This window comes from Stegodyphus dumicola, chromosome 10 (assembly GCF_044657685.1).
Source record: "Stegodyphus dumicola isolate Sdum_Otavi_A_Nest chromosome 10, ASM4465768v1".
NCBI lineage: Eukaryota > Metazoa > Arthropoda > Arachnida > Araneae > Eresidae > Stegodyphus > Stegodyphus dumicola.
This window is the reverse complement of record NC_140777.1, coordinates 171108846-171126766: the sequence shown is the minus strand read 5'-3', so window position 1 is coordinate 171126766 and position 17921 is coordinate 171108846. Positions and strand designations below refer to the sequence as shown.

The window sequence follows — 17921 nt, the reverse complement described above, 5'->3', positions numbered from 1 at the left end:
TGTAATTTAAATTGTTCTTTGTTGAACAATCTTCAGAAAAATATATACGTTAAAAAATTGTAAAAAGTTAAAATTTTGCATTTTTAAAGAAATTTTAATGCTGAAAATGTTGTAATCCTTTCAGTTCTCTAGATTCTTACAGATCAGTCTTTTTTTTTTTTTTTTTTTTTTGTGTGTGTGTGTGTGTGTGTGTGTGTGGCTTTTGATTAAAATTTTGATGTCAGCTGCTTTAACCCTTTGACGCACACAATATTATTTTTATAATTTTTTAAAGTAAAAACTCTAGAAATTGGATATTATGATCCTAGAGACAAATAATATATGAATTTAAAAAAAATGTACTCTTGCTCATTGTTCTATGGGTGGTGTCGCACTGTGAACCCACCGCGCGCATGTCTAGCACTTTCAAACTTATTGAGGTAGTAGGGGAAAAAAAAACTTACCTTTTTCCGTGTATGTTTCCAATAAATGACGAAATTTACAAATTTAAAAAAAATGTATATAAGAATTGCATTATATATAATTTTTTTGCAATATAATTTCGTTGGCTTTGTACGGATTGTTTGTTTCCCATTCATACTTATTTTATTCGTATTTCATCCCAAAATATTCAGAAAATATTTTTAATTTAAATAAAACTGTTATGCGATTTCTATTTTTAATTGTAGCAAATTATATTTACTTTAAATTTAAACCACAGGAAATAATTTATAAAATCACAATACTAGCTTGGGGAGCAATTGTGTTGAGATCAGAGAAAAATCTCTGGAAAAGAAAGGCCCTTTTACTGGGCAGGTGCATGTATTGTTTAGTAATAAAATAACTCTGTGGTTTCAAAGCCCCTTATCTATATCTGGGTAAAAATAAACGTTCCTATTTGAAAAGCAAGAAAATGCCATTGAGAAGAGCAGTGGTTTCAAGGCACGACTACTGAGCCTCTGTAGGATTGTGAGCATTGTGACACAATGCTCTAGTGGCGCAGTGGTCGCACCCTGAAACCACATAGCAAATGCCATACATATAGAGTTTTTTTTATATATATATGCATTTTAATTAATGCAATTTTTTATTGTTTATGATGAAAATCATGATGTGCGGTGAATAACTTTTGAAATTTAAGGTTGTTTATATTAATAAAAGAAAGTTATTTTGTCTCATTGAAAACAAATTTTAAATGGCATCCAATTTGAAGTACTAAGACATAAAACATGTATGATTCTGCAGTCATTTTGCGTTATTTGGAGGTAAAAGATCAGTAATCAATTGATTTTCGGTCAAAAATTTCGGAAAAAAGCAGAGAAAAAAAAATCAGTTTTTTTTTTTTTTTTTTTTTCATGGCTTCTAGTTAAAATTCTAAAGTCAGTGTCTTTTAGGACATAGTTCAAAGCAAAGCATAATAAACCTGTTTAAACTAGAAAAGTAATACAAGTAAATAACTTGTACTGCATTCTGAGTTTATATGTTTCTAGTATTTAATATTTATTGTATTCATTTTCAATTTTTATCCTTAGAAAATCAACCACCATCAGCAAATGGTTATGTTAGACCAGTTTTGGTGACTCAAATACCTGGGTAAGTCTAGTATTTTATTTTATAATAAAGACTTCAAATTTTTTGTTGAAGGAGTGTATTAAACGTATTGATTATTTAAAAGTATATGCTTGATATTTTTTAAGTGTAATGTCACTATAAAATTTCCAGTTTTATACTCAGAGCTGCAGTCCCCCCCTTTTTTTTGTATGTGTGTGTGTGTGTGTGCGTGCGTGTTTAAAAAGATCCTCTTTGAATTTGCATAATTTGAGTAATACAACTGTCAAAATCCAAAATCATTTAAAATGTTTAGTTTGAATTGAATTTTAGAAATAAAAAAAAAAAATTGAAATTTTCTGTAACATAAGCAATTTAATAAAAATAACCCCCTCTTTTTTTTTGGTGGGAAGGGAAACATATTCATATGCTGATGAGAATTAGTAGAAGAATACTGTTAAGTTTAAAAGCTCTGAATACAGTTTGAGCATTATTGCCAATACATCTGTATACTTTTAATATTTTCCCTTAATGAAATGTCTGGGATAAAAAAAAATATATACATATGGAACAAAGAAAAGTATTACATCAAAAGCATAAGAAAAAAGGGTTACATAAGTTAAGGGGGGAAAGCATTTGACAGACAAGTTATTTTAAAAAAAGAGAGAGAGCCCTATTTTGAGATTAATCAGGTTGTAACGTTGCTACATAGAAATTCACACCTCGAAATATATATGAATCTTTATTGTTCAAACAGAAATATTTAAAATGAAATTGAACTGAGTATTTGTTGTGTAATTAATATAAAATAAACATTCTGATGTTGCAAAAATAAAATAAGGATTGGGGCTTCCATAAATGCTCCCATTCTCATATGATATTTCTATATTTTAATTGCACTTTCTTTCAGATGTGTTATATTTTTTTATTTTGATCTTAAATCTTTCCATTGCAGCTGCAATGAATTCTGGTTTTATTTCTATAATTTAACTTCTTATCCACCCATAGAATATTGTTTCTGGGAGAATGTTATTCTAGGGTTTTGAGAAAAGGGTGACATAATTTGGGATAAGAATGCACTCTGATCCGAATGAATTCATGGGATTAGGTGTCACATGTTTTCTCTTTCTGTAGTCCATTGAAGCCATGATTTTGAAGTGAACATGGAAGGAACATGGAAGAACATGTAAATCACATTTGCTTCAGTTGACATAAGCTGATCTAGTTTTCCATTTAATAGTAAATATGGCTCTTGCCAAACAAAATAAACACAGTGCTGGTTTCAAATGCAAAGTCATTCAATTTATTACAGGTATTGAAAATCGTGCGGCAGCAAAGATTTTTGATGTTAGTGAAAGCTGCATACGTGAGTGGAATGAAATTACAGTAATTAATATGCCAAAGAATAGAATAAAGGGAAGGGCCTAGAATAAAGGAAAAAAATGGCCTATCCTAGAATAAAGTGTTATGAACTGAGATCTAGAAAATTGCCAGAGGGGATTAAATGTAAGAAGAAACAGCATACATTTATTTACGTTAAATTAGACAAAAAAGAATGCAAATGAAAGTGACTTTCGCATCGGTGTAGTCAATTAATGGTATGGAATAATTTAGTTCTATGATAAAAAGCAAAAGGTTGACAAAAGCTTCTGAAAGATTTGGACAACAAATTGATAACTTTCCAGATGTATGTTATTGACCTACAAAAAAAATTATTAACTTTCACATATTGAAAAATTTGGATGAAACTCCAGTAATCTTTGATATGATAGGAAATAAAACATTCAATGTGAAAGGAACAAAAATAGTTCACATACATAAAAACAACAGGTCACAAAAAATCTCACCTTACAGTAGTGCTTTCTTGCTTAGCGGACAGAACGAAATCAAATCCCATGGTTATTTTCAAAAGCAAAATGATGCCGAAATGTAATTTCCCAAATAGTGTCATTCATAAATTATAGATAAGAAATGTTTGACAAAAGCATCATATTACCTTAAAGAATCCAGAAAGTCTTTTAATTTGGGACATGTTCAGATCCCATCTAATGGTTAATGCAAAGAAATTGATGAAAAATTTTAATACAATTACTCCAAGTGGATTAATGCAATTAGTTCGGCTCTTAGATCTATGTAGAAATTATTATAATTTTGAACTAAGATATATGTATCAATAGACTACTCAAAGAAAATTTAAAATGATAGTCGAATACATGGTTGTTAGAAGGTTCAAGGGTGGAGTGGGGGAAAAAAATTACGGAAGGAGGTTCAATCGTCTTGCCAGCCTAGAAATAGTATGTCAGTGAATAATAAAAGTATGGAATGAAATTAAATCCGACGTAATTTAAGTCATTTAAAAATTGCAGTATATATAACAATCTAGAGTACAGAATAATTATTGATTTACATATCAGGATAACAGTAATGGTGAAGATGAAACAGAATTCATTGATGAGTCTGAAGATGTAACGGAAGACGAATATGACAAACTTTTCATGTTATCCAATAGTGAAAATTTTTAAGTTCATAATCCACATCATTTCTTTTAAATAAACAGAGTCCACAGAGTGAATTAAAATGGTGATTCGTATATGATAAACCTGGCCATGAGATAAGGTTTGCTGCCAATGCACATTGGGAACTTGTTAAGGGTAATTTAAACATTTTGATTGATTTTTATGAAAGTTAAAGGCTGTATATTTTTAAGTCCTTGCCATATTTCTTAGTTCAAAATTATTATAAGTCAGAAGAAAAAAAAATGCAGTAAAATATATTCTCTACTTCATGGTTTTTCTCTTATAGCTGGGTAGGGTCTTGCGGTTTTGACAGCTACCCTGGCACACCTCAGTCCGTCCTGCAGTCTCCTGATCCTGGTTATCATGATCAGCACAGTTCTTCAGACATGCAGTAAGTGCATTTGTTGGTTCTGCCTTAATGACATCTTAAGAAAGCATGACCGAAGACTTAAGTGCCTTCTGTTCCCCAATGAGGTGTCTTTTATAAATATAATGTTGTTATTATCATCTCAGAGACCTTTTAAAGACATGTTGTGTACTGTATGTGTGTCAGTGAGATAAGATTTAAACTCCAGTTTTCTAAAATTTGAAAGGATATTTATATTATGCTGTGAAATACAACATTAAATCAGAAAATGTAACTAATACTATGTTTCAGGCTGAGATGTTGTGTTTCAGTGCATAAACTTTCAATATATTTCATAATTAAAACATTTTAATTATGGATAAGGACTTTATAAATTTTTGTCATGCATTCTATGTTCTGGGGGGACTTTATTCTCAGAAATTCCATCCAGTTTCAGTGATGAGTGTCTGAAATTTGGTGTTCTTTGAAGTGTTTAGTAATATAGTCCAGTCTGTTGTTAATGAATTTTGTGTGAGTATCTGAAATTTTACTGTAATGAACTATGTTCTGCTGTTTAAAGGAGCATAAATGAATAATATAGTAAAATGAGTATTTTTTATTGATGCATGCTTATTGACATCTGTGAATTATAACATCAGTGAAATATTAATTTTTTTTTCTTAATGATAGGATATTTTATGTAACTACTAGCATTTACGTGCATATTATATGTGAATATGCATAGTTAATAAAGGCAAATTAGAAAGAGCAATTTAAAGTTTATTATATTTTTATACATACGCATTTTGTTTTCACGTTTTGCATGTCCCAGAGTAATTAATAGATAGGTAAAATTAAGTATTATGTAATAAAAAATAATTTAGTTTAAAAATAATTTAAATTTTATAATTATGCTTATACACATTTACATCGTAATATAAATGTACATCTAAATAATTTAGAGTAAATTTTAATGAATTGCCAAAAGTACCGTAGTTTCTATTTATTAAACTATTTAAAGAAAATGCAGCCGTGTTGACAGTAATTTATTTTGCTATAATTTGTTACACTCTGTTTTGACTCAAAAGTTACTCTTTCTAATTAATGGTTAACAGATAATTTAATTGTTATAATTTGTTATACTCAGTTTTGACCGAAAAGTTACTTGTACTAATTAATGATTAACGGATAATTTATCTATGAGTATTTTTAAGAAATGAGAGTGAATACTTTTTAACTGTTTATATTACATTGTTCATTAAAATTTCAGAATATAAAAATAAAATGTTTTCATGTAATTCTGATGGTAAGTTCAAAATGATTTAATACTTAGTATATGAAAACTTAGAAGTCAGTATTTGAATTTGATTTTCAGATTTTGGATATATTTATAAACAGCAGAATAAATGCTAAAAATGCGAAAATTGCTTATTTTTTGAAGAATATTATTATTTTTTAATTTGCACATTTGCATGAAATATTTGGAAAATGATTGACCAAGTAATATTTGGAAAATGACTTTATCAAGTAATAAACATGCATAATTTAAAAAAAGTTTGCATTTTTTAGAACATCTTGCATGTTCTGCATAAATATAGAAAAATTAATTTTGAAAGTAGTTTTGTACTTTTAGTAATTTTTGATTAACATAAATTTAGAGAAATAACTATTCAGAAATCTATTTCTATAAGTAAATAGAATAAAAGTTTTAGTATATAGGCTGGAATTTCAGGAATTTATTTTAGTGGAATTTTAATCAATGGTTTTTTAAGGAAGCCTTCATAATATTTATTAGGGCATATTACAAACAGTAGTAATTGTGTACATTTATGTAATCTTAATTTGATCTATTTTATCATTAAGATTATATCTTGAAGAAAATAGATTAAAGTTCCTCTAAGCTTTATTTGAAATCTGCTACAAAAAAGTCCAAAAATTTATATTCATAAAACATTTCAGAATAATTATTAGTTTTGATTGTAGGTTATGCATTTCTATATGCATTTTAAAGTGAAGTTTATTTTTATAAAAACTTTATTAGGCATATTTGGCAATTTATACAGATCTGATTTATGTTCCATAGTTTAAGCAGTCGTATTTTTTTACATACATTTTTCATTTTAATATATACTTTAATTGTTTTGAAGCATGTGTTTTTAACTGTTGTATAGGCATCATTCCTAGCCAGGATATGAATTATTATTATTATTTTGGGGGGCTATGTTTTTCCCCTTCATAATCAAGACTCATATTTGTGAGAACATTTTTTTAATCTGTGAATTTATGTGCGTGTTTGTGTCACCTATCTTTCGTGAATGTTTTGCAAATAAAAATACTGAATATCATTACTTCATATGGAAAACTTGTTGCATGAATCTGTTATGCTTGGTTCTGGTGTTTATTATCATTTTTATATGTATATTATATGTATATAATTATTGCTTTAAAAATACCAAAGAAATGTAAAATTACATAGTTATTTCTGTTATATTTTATCTGCAAATCTTTTACAGAAAATTAAAGCTTAAAACTGTGTTTGAATTTGTTTTTAAAATTGAATTTTTTATGCATGTTAAGTAAAGCATTGCTGTTATTAGAAATTAAGTTTTCAATGACTAATTCTTACCCCGTACCTCCTATTCTTCCCATTACTACTAGCTCTGTTAGTGGGTAAATTAACTTGCCTGTTTGGCCTGTAAAATAAACCATCCTATATTAAATTTCCAGTCTTGTTTATATAAAGTATATTTTTCAGTGCATTCATTTTTCATAAGATTTGCACTGGAAATATTTTAGTGATCTTTTATTTTATGATGCATTGACATGAATTTGAACTAAATTCTGCAAAATCTTGTAGTGAAAAATTTTCTGTGATATTTTATTAAGTGCATTATTGTGAATACTGGTAACATTAAATGATTCAGAAGAATGAATTTTTATAATATATTGAACTTTAAATTAGCCTTTATATTCAGCACTAAACATACTAATATATCTTAATGGATTTCATATCATTAGTGATTGCAAAAGGAAAAAATATATACTGGGGGGGGAAGAGAAAAAGTTTATGGGATGTAAAATGTTTGGTTAATCATGGAAGTTTTTTGGGAGACGAGCTTAATAAGGAAAAGAGTATATTAATAAGTTTTTACACATATTAGTCCAGTTATGAAAAGTAATAAAATTCAAACAAGGATTCAGATATTATATAATGGTTAGCTTTGCAAATCTTTGAATAGTAACAAATTTTTCATAAATGCTTAACTTTTCAGCTTAAAATCTATTTTATAATTATTGTGGAATTTATGTAGGGATTCAGAGTAACATAAAAAGAGTTTCAAATTATAGTGTTTCAAATGTTAACTCAGTTTCTCTAAAAAAAAAAAAATACTGTGTCATAAAATAATTTTTGTATTTAAGTGTGCATTGCTAGAATTTTATTTTTGTTCTTTGGCAGGATGTGTTTAAAATTTATTTATTATTATTAAAATTTTATTACTTGTCAAAATAAATTTGTCGTGCTTGTGCTTTGTTAAACAAGTGCATTCTTTCTGAGAACTTGGATACATTTCATATATATTTGTGGTTTTTTTCCTTTGGCAATTCTTGTTCTAAATGTGTAGTATTGCTTCTTCATTATCAGCTAATGCATGCAAATTTTTGCTCAGTCCCTATTGTAAATGTTTTGGGTGTTCTGATATTTTGTGGTTATTTGAAATTAAGTTTGTGGCATCATATTTTATTTAAAATGAATTTCTGCACAAAATAAAGTACATGAAGAGTAAATTTACACTAGTTGGGTATTTTTTATTTTAAAAATCAATTTTAGCCATTCTTCCATGGATGGAATGTTTAGTTGACTTTTCTTAAATTCGAAATTTTCATCCTTTTTTGAAAGAGATGAGTAGGAAAATATTCAAAAAAAAAAAAAAAAAAAAAAAAAAAAAAAAAGAAAACAAGCTGGCAAGGAATTATATATATAAGCTAATAAGAAGTTCTGAACACTTGTGAATAAATCAGTAATTCATTTTTAAACTTTGAATGTTGTTTGCCTGTAGAAAGAAATGTCTATTCAGGTTAGGAAAGCAGCACATAAGAGCACTTTTTTTAAAAAAATATATTTTAATGAAAAACTATTTATAAGATAACTCCGTAACACATACTAAAAGAAATATTTCATTTTCTGCTATGGACTGCAAAGTGTTAATGGTACTTCGCTTTCTGGAAAACACTGTTAAAAATATTCTTCTCTTAAGAAATATTTTCTTCAAATTTTTTCAAAATATTATGTATTGTTTGTGAAAAAATTTTACAATGTGTAATTAATAGCTACTTTTGGATAATTTCCCAATCTCTCACTGTTTATTTACTTAAAATAATATATTAATAGACTCAAAATTTGGGGTTTTGTTCTTTCTTATCTGTTACACAAATATTAGCTCAGAATATTTTATTACAGTTTTTTCCCTTTACACAGGCATCTGACTTCTTTTAGTGTACAGATTTTGCAATGGTTGTGTGATTTTAAGGTCAGAAATCAGTTTCTGGTGTAAATTAATTTTGTTGACATCATCAGTTTATTGATTTTATGTATTTGGAATTTTTAAAGGAAAAAAACTGTTTGCAGACTTTTGGATGGCTGTGCTAAAATCCAAGTGCATGACACCTTTTGTTCTGATAAATAAAATCATTTTATTAAAGATGTTTGAAATCAGTTTTACTTTACATTTGCTAAAATTGCGGCACATATAATAGTTCATGTCGATTTAAAATTAAATTTTCTTCTGGTGTTTTTTTTATAAGCAGTTGGATGGTAATAAATCTGCACATAGCATCAGCATTTGATTAAAAAATATAATTATTTTACTCAGCCAGAATGCACTTTTAAATGCAGAGCACAAGTCACGGAGGTTAAAAAAAGGAATGTTATGTGATTAATCTCTGTGGTTTGTGTCTTTGACAGGGCTGGGGCTCGGTTTGCCGAGATGGACTACGACCTTCTCAATATGGATTTTGTTCCAGAAGATGACCCAGTTGATTTCTCCTGTATTAATGTGTCTGACCTTGTAGCTTATACTCAGTCCTCATGAAATGCCAAATCTTTCTTTCATCATCTAGAAGTTTTGTGATTGAATCCACTACTATTAAATCAGTCAAGCTTGTTACATCACAAGAGTCATATTTTATGAGGTGCATTCTGGCTGTGACTCTTATCTGCTTTTTTTCATGAGTGTGTAAAAAATACATTGCTTATAACTTTTCCCTGCTATTACATTAGTGATTCTACTTTTGCAAAAGATGTTGAAAAATCTATTACATCAAACAAAATTCTGTTTTTTGATGTAGTAGTCTTTAGATGTTTTGTTAATTAGCAATTTAAAATGTTGCATATTTTAAATAATATTTTTGTAGGCTGCAGCATGTGATTTTAGAGTTAACTATAAATTGTTTATTCTGTGCTTTTTGATATTAGAAGTACAGTCATGCCCCTCCACATTGGAGGGGGAAGGATGAATTATTAATAAGTTACAAGAAACTCATGCTTGTAATTACAAAACTCACTCAAAACAAGATGTTGAATTGCTGGGGGAAAAAAAAAAAAATCAGTATTGTCTTGGATAATTTTTATTTGTGTTTATGAGCACAAATATACAGACCTAGGTTTCATTATTATGTGTATTTTTTAAAAAAAAAAAGTTGTCAACTTTCAGTTAAGCAGAAGCGACATTTTCGGTTGACTTAAAATCAAGGTTAATCTGAAAGCTTTTTAAAACTTAAAAAAAGGGGAATAACCTACATTCTAATTAAGAGAAAAGTCCTATAAACAATTTACCTGTATTTTCAAGCAATTCGGTTGGGAGAATAAATTTATTTGATTAAGCAAATTAAATTAGTATTCAGAGTTCTCTCCCTCCTTCTTTGGGCCCTCTTGTGGCTGAGTGGTAAAGTTACTGAACACTGATAATTCAAACTGGGTTTGATTCTAGATGAATGGATTTGCTGCAGGGCCATTTTCGTGGTTTCCCCATGTGTTTCATGGATATTTGCCAGTTTTCCTTAGCAAATCATCCAGAGTCCTGGAGGAAAGTCTTTTAGAAAAGTCATGGAAAGTCCCTTAGAAAATCATCCATACCTATATTGTGCTTTGCCATAATTAAATGAACCAAATCAAACCTCTTTCTGCTTCCTCACTTAATGATGCACATTTCTTTTGTTTTTTTTGTTTACGTTACTATTTTAATTTGGTAGGCATCATTGTCAAGAAGAAAATTAATGGATATGAATTTAGTTTGTTTTTTTTTAAAGTTAATAATTTACTTTTAATATTTTCTCAGATATTGTTATAACATTATCTGCTATCATTGTTATATTAGCTGATGTACATTTTTCATAGAATTTTTTATGCTGTGCTGGTGTTTTGTGTTAATTAAAAATGCTCGGAGAGTGTGTAATGGTCCAGAGGGCCAGTCAAATGCTTGTGCCAGGAAATAGTTTTAAATATCTGAGGCAATCGTATAAGTGCATGATGGCAGTGAAATACTTGTCTGCTATGGAAAAAGTCTACATTTGACCCTCAAGGTCATTTATCACCTTCAAGTACATTGGGGCCTCATAGCATGGTACTTCTTGACTGTATTGATAGGTGGTGCATCTATATAGATAGATTGTGTAATAGGTGGGAATATGAGTAACCAGCAAAATACCAAGGAATCTGCAAGTTAATGCACAGGGCTGCCACAGCTGTATCTGTATCATGTTTTTTGAATTAAAGTGATTAAGTGAGTGACTTATTTTGTATTTGAATGATTTTGCATCAAGCTTCAGAAGTGGAAAAAATATTCATTTTGTTAGTTGAGAGTAGTATTCATTTTTGGTAGTTGAGAGTAGTATTCATTTTGATAGTTGACAGTAATAGTTTATAACATTTCTCATTGTATCTGCCAGTCATGTGATTGTTGTATATATCCAACTCTTCATTTCTAATTGTCCATTTATTCATCAATTATATGTTGCTTTGATTGGTGCAAAGTAAATCTTAGACAAGGGGAAGTATGAAGTAAATAGGTGAAAACATGCCTTTCTAGTCCTATCATATTAACATATGAAAGATGTTTATGTAATAAACTGAAGTTATCCTGTATTTGTGATATTACATCAGTTAGTGTGATCTTTTATTTCGAGCAACAGATCCCTATTTTTTTCTTTTTTATTTCTTCTTTCTTTCTTTTTTAAACAAACACTTTATTCTCTTTCATGCTTTCACTGTCCCTTTTTTTTTTGTTCTCTTGTTTTTTAAAAAAATATTTTGGTCTATTAAAAAATGGTAGGGTAATTGTATATTACGGAATCTGCAATTTTTTTTTTAAAGTTAATGTAGTGACTAACTGTGTTGAATGTTTGGATGAAGAATTTTCTTTTTTCGCTTCTCTAGATAGTAAAATAATAATTAAAAAAAATGAGTTGTTTTGAGGTACTTAATATACAATGTTTAAAATAGCTTTCATTATTTACAGTAATGGACAAATGATTATAAATGTTAATTGTGTTATAACTTTTATAAATTAGATGTGTCAATTAAAAAATAAAATGATCTTAATTTACTCAGTATTTTAAACAACTGCATTAATAATTTGAATGAAGTAAAAGAGTTAGTTTTCAGTTAATAATAAATCGTGTGTTTGAATATGAAACAAAGATATTTGCTATTCAAAATTCACAAGTAGCTGTTTATAATACTGTAATTTATTTTTGGATGATCATTTCCAATTAGTATTTTTTAAAGTGGCTTAATTTTTTTTTTTTACATTTTTCTTGCCATAGAATGATTTTGTATGTTAGATTATGCCATAGAATGATTTTGTATGTTAGATTATCTTAAAACATGTGTTTTTGTACAGAGTAAACGAGCAACAAAAACTAAAATTTTGAAGTATTTAAATTTTCTGCAATGTATTGTCTTTCTTCTTGTAAAAAAGTTGTGCAAAATAAAACTTAAAATATGTTTTACCTCAAAATTTGAGAAAGGATGATGATTATGTTTGCAATTTTTTAATATATTTTGTGATAAAGTATGCTTTATTTTTTTTAAGAATATTAATTGGAATAGAAGAGGATTCATTATGGATTTAATTTTTAATAACATTTATTTGTGTAGTATGCTTGTTTCATATATATTGTATGTCTTAAAAGAATGTGATTTAACTGTAAGATTATTTTAATAATGAAAATGTGAGTATTGTTTTTAAAATGTGCATTAAAAATGGAAATAATTGTAAAAATATTAATTTTTGTTGAGCTCTAAATGTAGATTAGTGCTTGTTAACATTTTAAGAAGTTTTCATAAAATGTATTGCCTCATAACTTTGTAAATAGACAGTTTCATATTTTCCACTATTTAAAGGAAAATCTGTGGTTGCAATCATTGAAATTTTATGTGTGTTGCATTTGTGCACAGGAACGTTAGACTGCACAAATCTCTACTGACTTGTGATAAAATTTATTTCATTTTTATGACTCATTAAGTTTACATGTGTGTGGGTTGTATGTGAAGTAACGCAGCGTTTTTTGCACCATTTTAAAATTTTATCATATGACTTAATGGAATCATCATCTGTGTGACCTCACTATCTGTGGACATGCTATTGTTGGAAAAAATATATTTTGAAGATAGTGTGCAATAGTGTATTTGAAGGTTCTTAAGAATGATAATGCACTTTGAATTGTCATGTGCCACAGCATGTCTAACTTTTATAGAAAATAAAGAGTTATTTGATCTTTGTTTCTTTTTGAAGGTTGGATAAGCATATCTTTTACACACTCCATATTTAGACACTTAGTAGAAGTATGGTGCTTTTAAAAAAAATATCAATTTAATATTTAATTTATTTTTATAGTGTATGTTAAGATGCAAATAATTTTAAAATTATTTATTTCTGAAGAGGGTGTACTGATGCTTCTGTCTGAACTTGCAGTGGGTGTTCTTAGTTGATACCAGTATTAAGCAACATTAAATTTTGCCAGTTGATTTATTTTCAGATTAGTGTATTCCTCATCAGTTAATTAAAAGAAAATATTTATTTTAATTGACTGCTGTTCATTGTATATTATAACCAAGGTGCGATAAATCTAAACTATTTTAGCCTCTTTAATGCTCTATTCTTCTCCTTTAAAACTAACATTATGCTGAAGGTATGTGTGTTGGTATTATAACAGAAAACTTTATTGCTAAAAAGTATTCATCACATAAAAAGAAAAAATTACGTTTTTCGTATACATTTTTGTCAGTTACTATTATTTAAAAATCTTTATCTTACTGTTGCCATGCACCATTTTCTCAACTCTGTCTTGCTGCGACCATTTGCTTGAAAGCTGTTGGGTTACAGACTTCCCCTCTTGCATGTACGCCATTTCAGAAAAGAGGCAGCAGTATATTTCTTCGGTCTGCCTCATCTCCGGAGAAGTGTTACAGTCCTGTCTCTTGAAATGAGCAGTTCCTAAGCACATAAGGCTGAGCTATATTAAGTCCAAGGACTTCATCTGGCTTAGCTTAATGAGGAATGCCATATGTAGTAGGTGGACAATTGGTGATCACTAAATAAGGCCCTTCTCACTTGGGTATGGATTTTCAACATTTATTATTTTGTGATCGCTAGTAGGATGCAGCTTCACCCGTACTTTGTCACCTGGTTTATAGGAAGCCTTTTGTCATTGACAATTATAATATGTTTTTCTCTTGTCTTGCTTCTGTTTGATGTCGTATGTAATCTCTGTTGTGGGGTTATCTCGGCCACAAAGTTATCTTGTCAATTAGGGCTCTTATAGAATCAGGGTGATTCTATTCAAACTTCACTGAATCGGGATGATTCATTAAAACTTCACTGAATCTGGTTGATTCAATAAAAATTGCATATAATCAGAGTGATTCTATTCAAATTTTACTGAATTGGGATGATTCATTTAACTTTGTAGAATCGAGATGATTCTATTTCTTCTAAGCATCACTTCTTCATTTGATTAGTGAGCCATGGACTTCGTTTCTGTGATAAGGTTGTCCATGCATGGTAAAGAGTACATATCTACAATAGTAATGGCATTATTTTGTGACAGTCAACACAAAGTCTTATGCTATTGTTTTTTTTTTAAGAAAAATACAAAAGGACTGGCATATTGAGATTCACATTCTTGAATTATACAACTAGCCAAGAGACATATATTACAACAGAGTGATATTTTCAGCAGTTCTCTTTTTGTAGGACTCATTCTGTGAAGGAGGTTCTGCAATAGGTCCATTGTTTTCAGTATTAATACGATGTTCAGTACATGGGATTGGGCCTTTCCCTGGTCAGAAGGAATTCTTGAACTCTCACAGTAAGCGATTTAGTTGAATAAATTTATCTGTATTTAGATGATTATTTTCATCACTACGAAGATTCACTAAAGAAGAAATTTCAAAAATTTTAACTGAATTGCAGATTTCTGCAATTCTTTTCTGAGAGGAAGTTTATGGAAGTAGAATTTTCAGTTTTGGAGTCTTAAACACTGCTCGTTCTCTGTCGGATAAATCATTTGGGTCCCACTTTGTGCTGTCAATTTATAACCAAAATGCATATATCTAAGCTTTGTTAGCTTCTTAAGTATTTTATTCCTCTCCTTTAAAACTAACATTACACTGAAAGTATGTATGCTGATATTATAAGAGAAAACTTTATTGCTAAAAAGGATTCGCATTACAGAAAGAAAGAATTACCAGTCATGTAAAAGCCAAAAACCAGAAGACAAAATACCCACAGAACTCCTCTCCCATCGTTAACACTTTTCCTTCAATGTGTATCCACTTCAACGACATTAAAATCTTGTTTTTCCTTATAAATTTTTGTCAGTTACTGTTATTCTAAAAATCTTTTTAAAACTTTTTTTATTGTTGCCATTTACCATTTTCTGAACTCTGTCTTTCTGTGACAACCATTTACCATTTTCTCAACTCTGTTTTTCTGCACTTGAAAGCTGTTGGTTTACAATGCTAATTTATGGAAAACATAAGAAAGACCTTTATGTGTAAAAGAATATTATAAAGTTTTAGTTAATGTGTCTTTGGCTATTAGAACTTAAAGGAAGTGTCTAGTGACTATTCGCTTGTCTTCTTAAAACTATAAAATATAAGTCCACAGAAAGGTTAAAATACCTTTTATTCACTCAGAGAAATACTAACAGACTTGAGCTTAACAGAAAGCCTCCACTTGGACTTTAACTTAACCTTTAAACACCGCACCAATATTTTAGAACTGCGAAACTGTTTCTATAGTTATTCTTCTCCTTTTCAGTACTTTCAAGTTGATTTAAAATATAACTATTCCTAAATTTTTATTAAACTCTCTTGATTAGTTTTTTTAAAAATGATTTTTAAAATTGGGCTCCGGTCATATAGACCTCACCCTGCTTTTACGTTACTTTTTTCTCGCATGAGGGGGAGATGGCTTTATTAATACTTGAGTGTCGAACTTGTACAAGAACTTAACTCTAGAGGTTTGACATATGTCGGTACTATGGGGGAAAAAAAATAAGAGACAAATACCAGGTGAATTTTCCCCAAATAAAATGAAAAGTGAAGTATCTTCCCTTTATGCATTCACAGATAGAATGACTCTCATTTCATACCTGCCTCAAAAATTAAAAAGTGTTATTTTCATTTCTTCAATGCATCATTTGAAATCAGAAGACCTTGAAACTGGGAAACCAGAAATAATAACATTTTACAATTTGACTAAAGGAGGTGTAAATTCATTGGATTAAAAATATTCTAAAATTCTACAAGCTGAAGAACAAGGCAGTGGCTAATGGCCATGTTCTTTAGGTTAGTTGACGTAAGTGAAATTACGGCACATCAATCGTTAAGAAATAGTGCGAAATTGGGAAAAACTGATTTTTTGATGGAGTTATTATGAGAATTAATGAAACCATGTTTGGAACAGAGGCTTCAAAAGCCAGCTGTGAATGGAGAAATAAAAAATGTGCATTCAGAGAGTGCTAGGAGTTTCCAGGGAATCTATTCTAGCCCAGGTGTAACTGATACTCTTAAAAAGCGTAAAAGGTTTTTCCCGCTAGACTGATAAGAAAAACTGCCTATCTATTTCAGCTGCAAGGATCCGATATGTAATGAATGTGCCAAGAGAATTTCCAAAAATTGTGTCGAAAATGCTTAAACTAATGTGCTGCAGTTTTTTAATATACATTATATATTATATTTTTTTTTGCCATATTTTATGTAATCCAGATTCTGCAGATGAAAAATTTATTAAATAGTTAAGTTTTTTTTTTTTTTTTTTTTTTTTTTTGCCATATTTTATGTAATCCAGATTCTGCAGATGAAAAATTTATTAAATAGTTAAGTTTGCAAGTACGTAGTGTTTATTTTATTTTTTGATTAAGTGTTTCGTAGTTTTTCGTATGTCATTTAAAAATTAATTTTTAATGCATTAATTTTAGAGTTTTAAAAATAATTAATTACAATTGTAATATTCAATATAACAAGCAAAGTGTATTAATGCTTATATAATAACAATAGTACATTATTTAAAAATTTTTTATTCCTAAAATGTATAAAATAGAGCACAATCTGAGAGATGCCTCCACTGTGTTTACGTACCAGAAAATGAACATTTGTACTTAAAGGTTAAGATAGAAAATAAGAAACTAAACTAGTTTTAACTAGCTAAACTTTAGCCGAAGCTGTACATAGATAACTAACTGAGTTGGCCTGTAATTAAACCTCGCCGTCGAATGCTAACAGGCACATAAGACTACAGGCTTAAAACAATGAGGTGACCTGAGGCAGACCACACTCTTCTCCTGAAGTAACAAGTTCCCATTTAATAATGCTTCTACTTCATTTACATAAAACATGATACTGAAATCTCATTCTAGCAGGGACTTGTAGGTGGAAAACAAGAATTTAAAGGAAAGATTTTCAAAATTAAAAGTAACTATTAGGAAATTAAAATAATCCCTACAGTGTTTTAATGATTGAAAGTGAGTATACATTCCCTTATGACTAAAAATGAAAATAAAACATCTATCAAATATTTTCTGTCGTCAAATTGTTGGGTTGTTCGGAAAGTAATTTTTTTTTTTTTTCAGCGGATGGCTTAAGTGTATTTTTTCACAGAAACTTGTTTTAAGACACATAATCATTATATACTTTAACAGCTGATATAGCAAAGCTTGCTTGTGAAAAAGTTCGATTGATTCAACGCAGTAGTTTTTGGTTCGTACTCTTTTCAAGTATGGAAAGTGAAAAGTAAAATTTTCGGCGTATTTTACTTTTTTACTATCGAAAAGGTAAAAATGCTGTTCAAGCTAGGAAAAAATCCGATGTATGTGTAGAAAATGTCTTGACAGAACGCCATTATCAAAACTGGTTTGCAAAATTTTGATCCTGAAGATGCACCACGTGGAAGGCCAGTCAAAGCTGATGAAGACACATAAAAGCATTAATTGATGGATACCGGCGAATAACAAGTCGTGAGATCGCTGAG

General features: G+C 29.1%; 1 protein-coding gene across 3 annotated transcripts in view; it reads left to right on the top strand.

Moving 5' to 3' along the window:
* Positions 1-13170, top strand: part of Stat92E (Signal transducer and transcription activator Stat92E) — a 91470-nt gene extending 78300 nt beyond the window's left edge. For all 3 annotated transcript variants that reach the window (XM_085825873.1, XM_085825871.1, XM_085825872.1), the window contains exons 20-22: positions 1512-1572; positions 4330-4434; positions 9353-13170. In XM_085825873.1, the coding sequence (XP_085681999.1) occupies positions 1512-1572; positions 4330-4434; positions 9353-9479 (293 nt within the window). In that variant the 3' untranslated portion in view covers positions 9480-13170. The remainder of the gene's footprint in view (positions 1-1511; positions 1573-4329; positions 4435-9352) is intronic.
* Positions 13171-17921: the final 4751 nt, after the last annotated feature.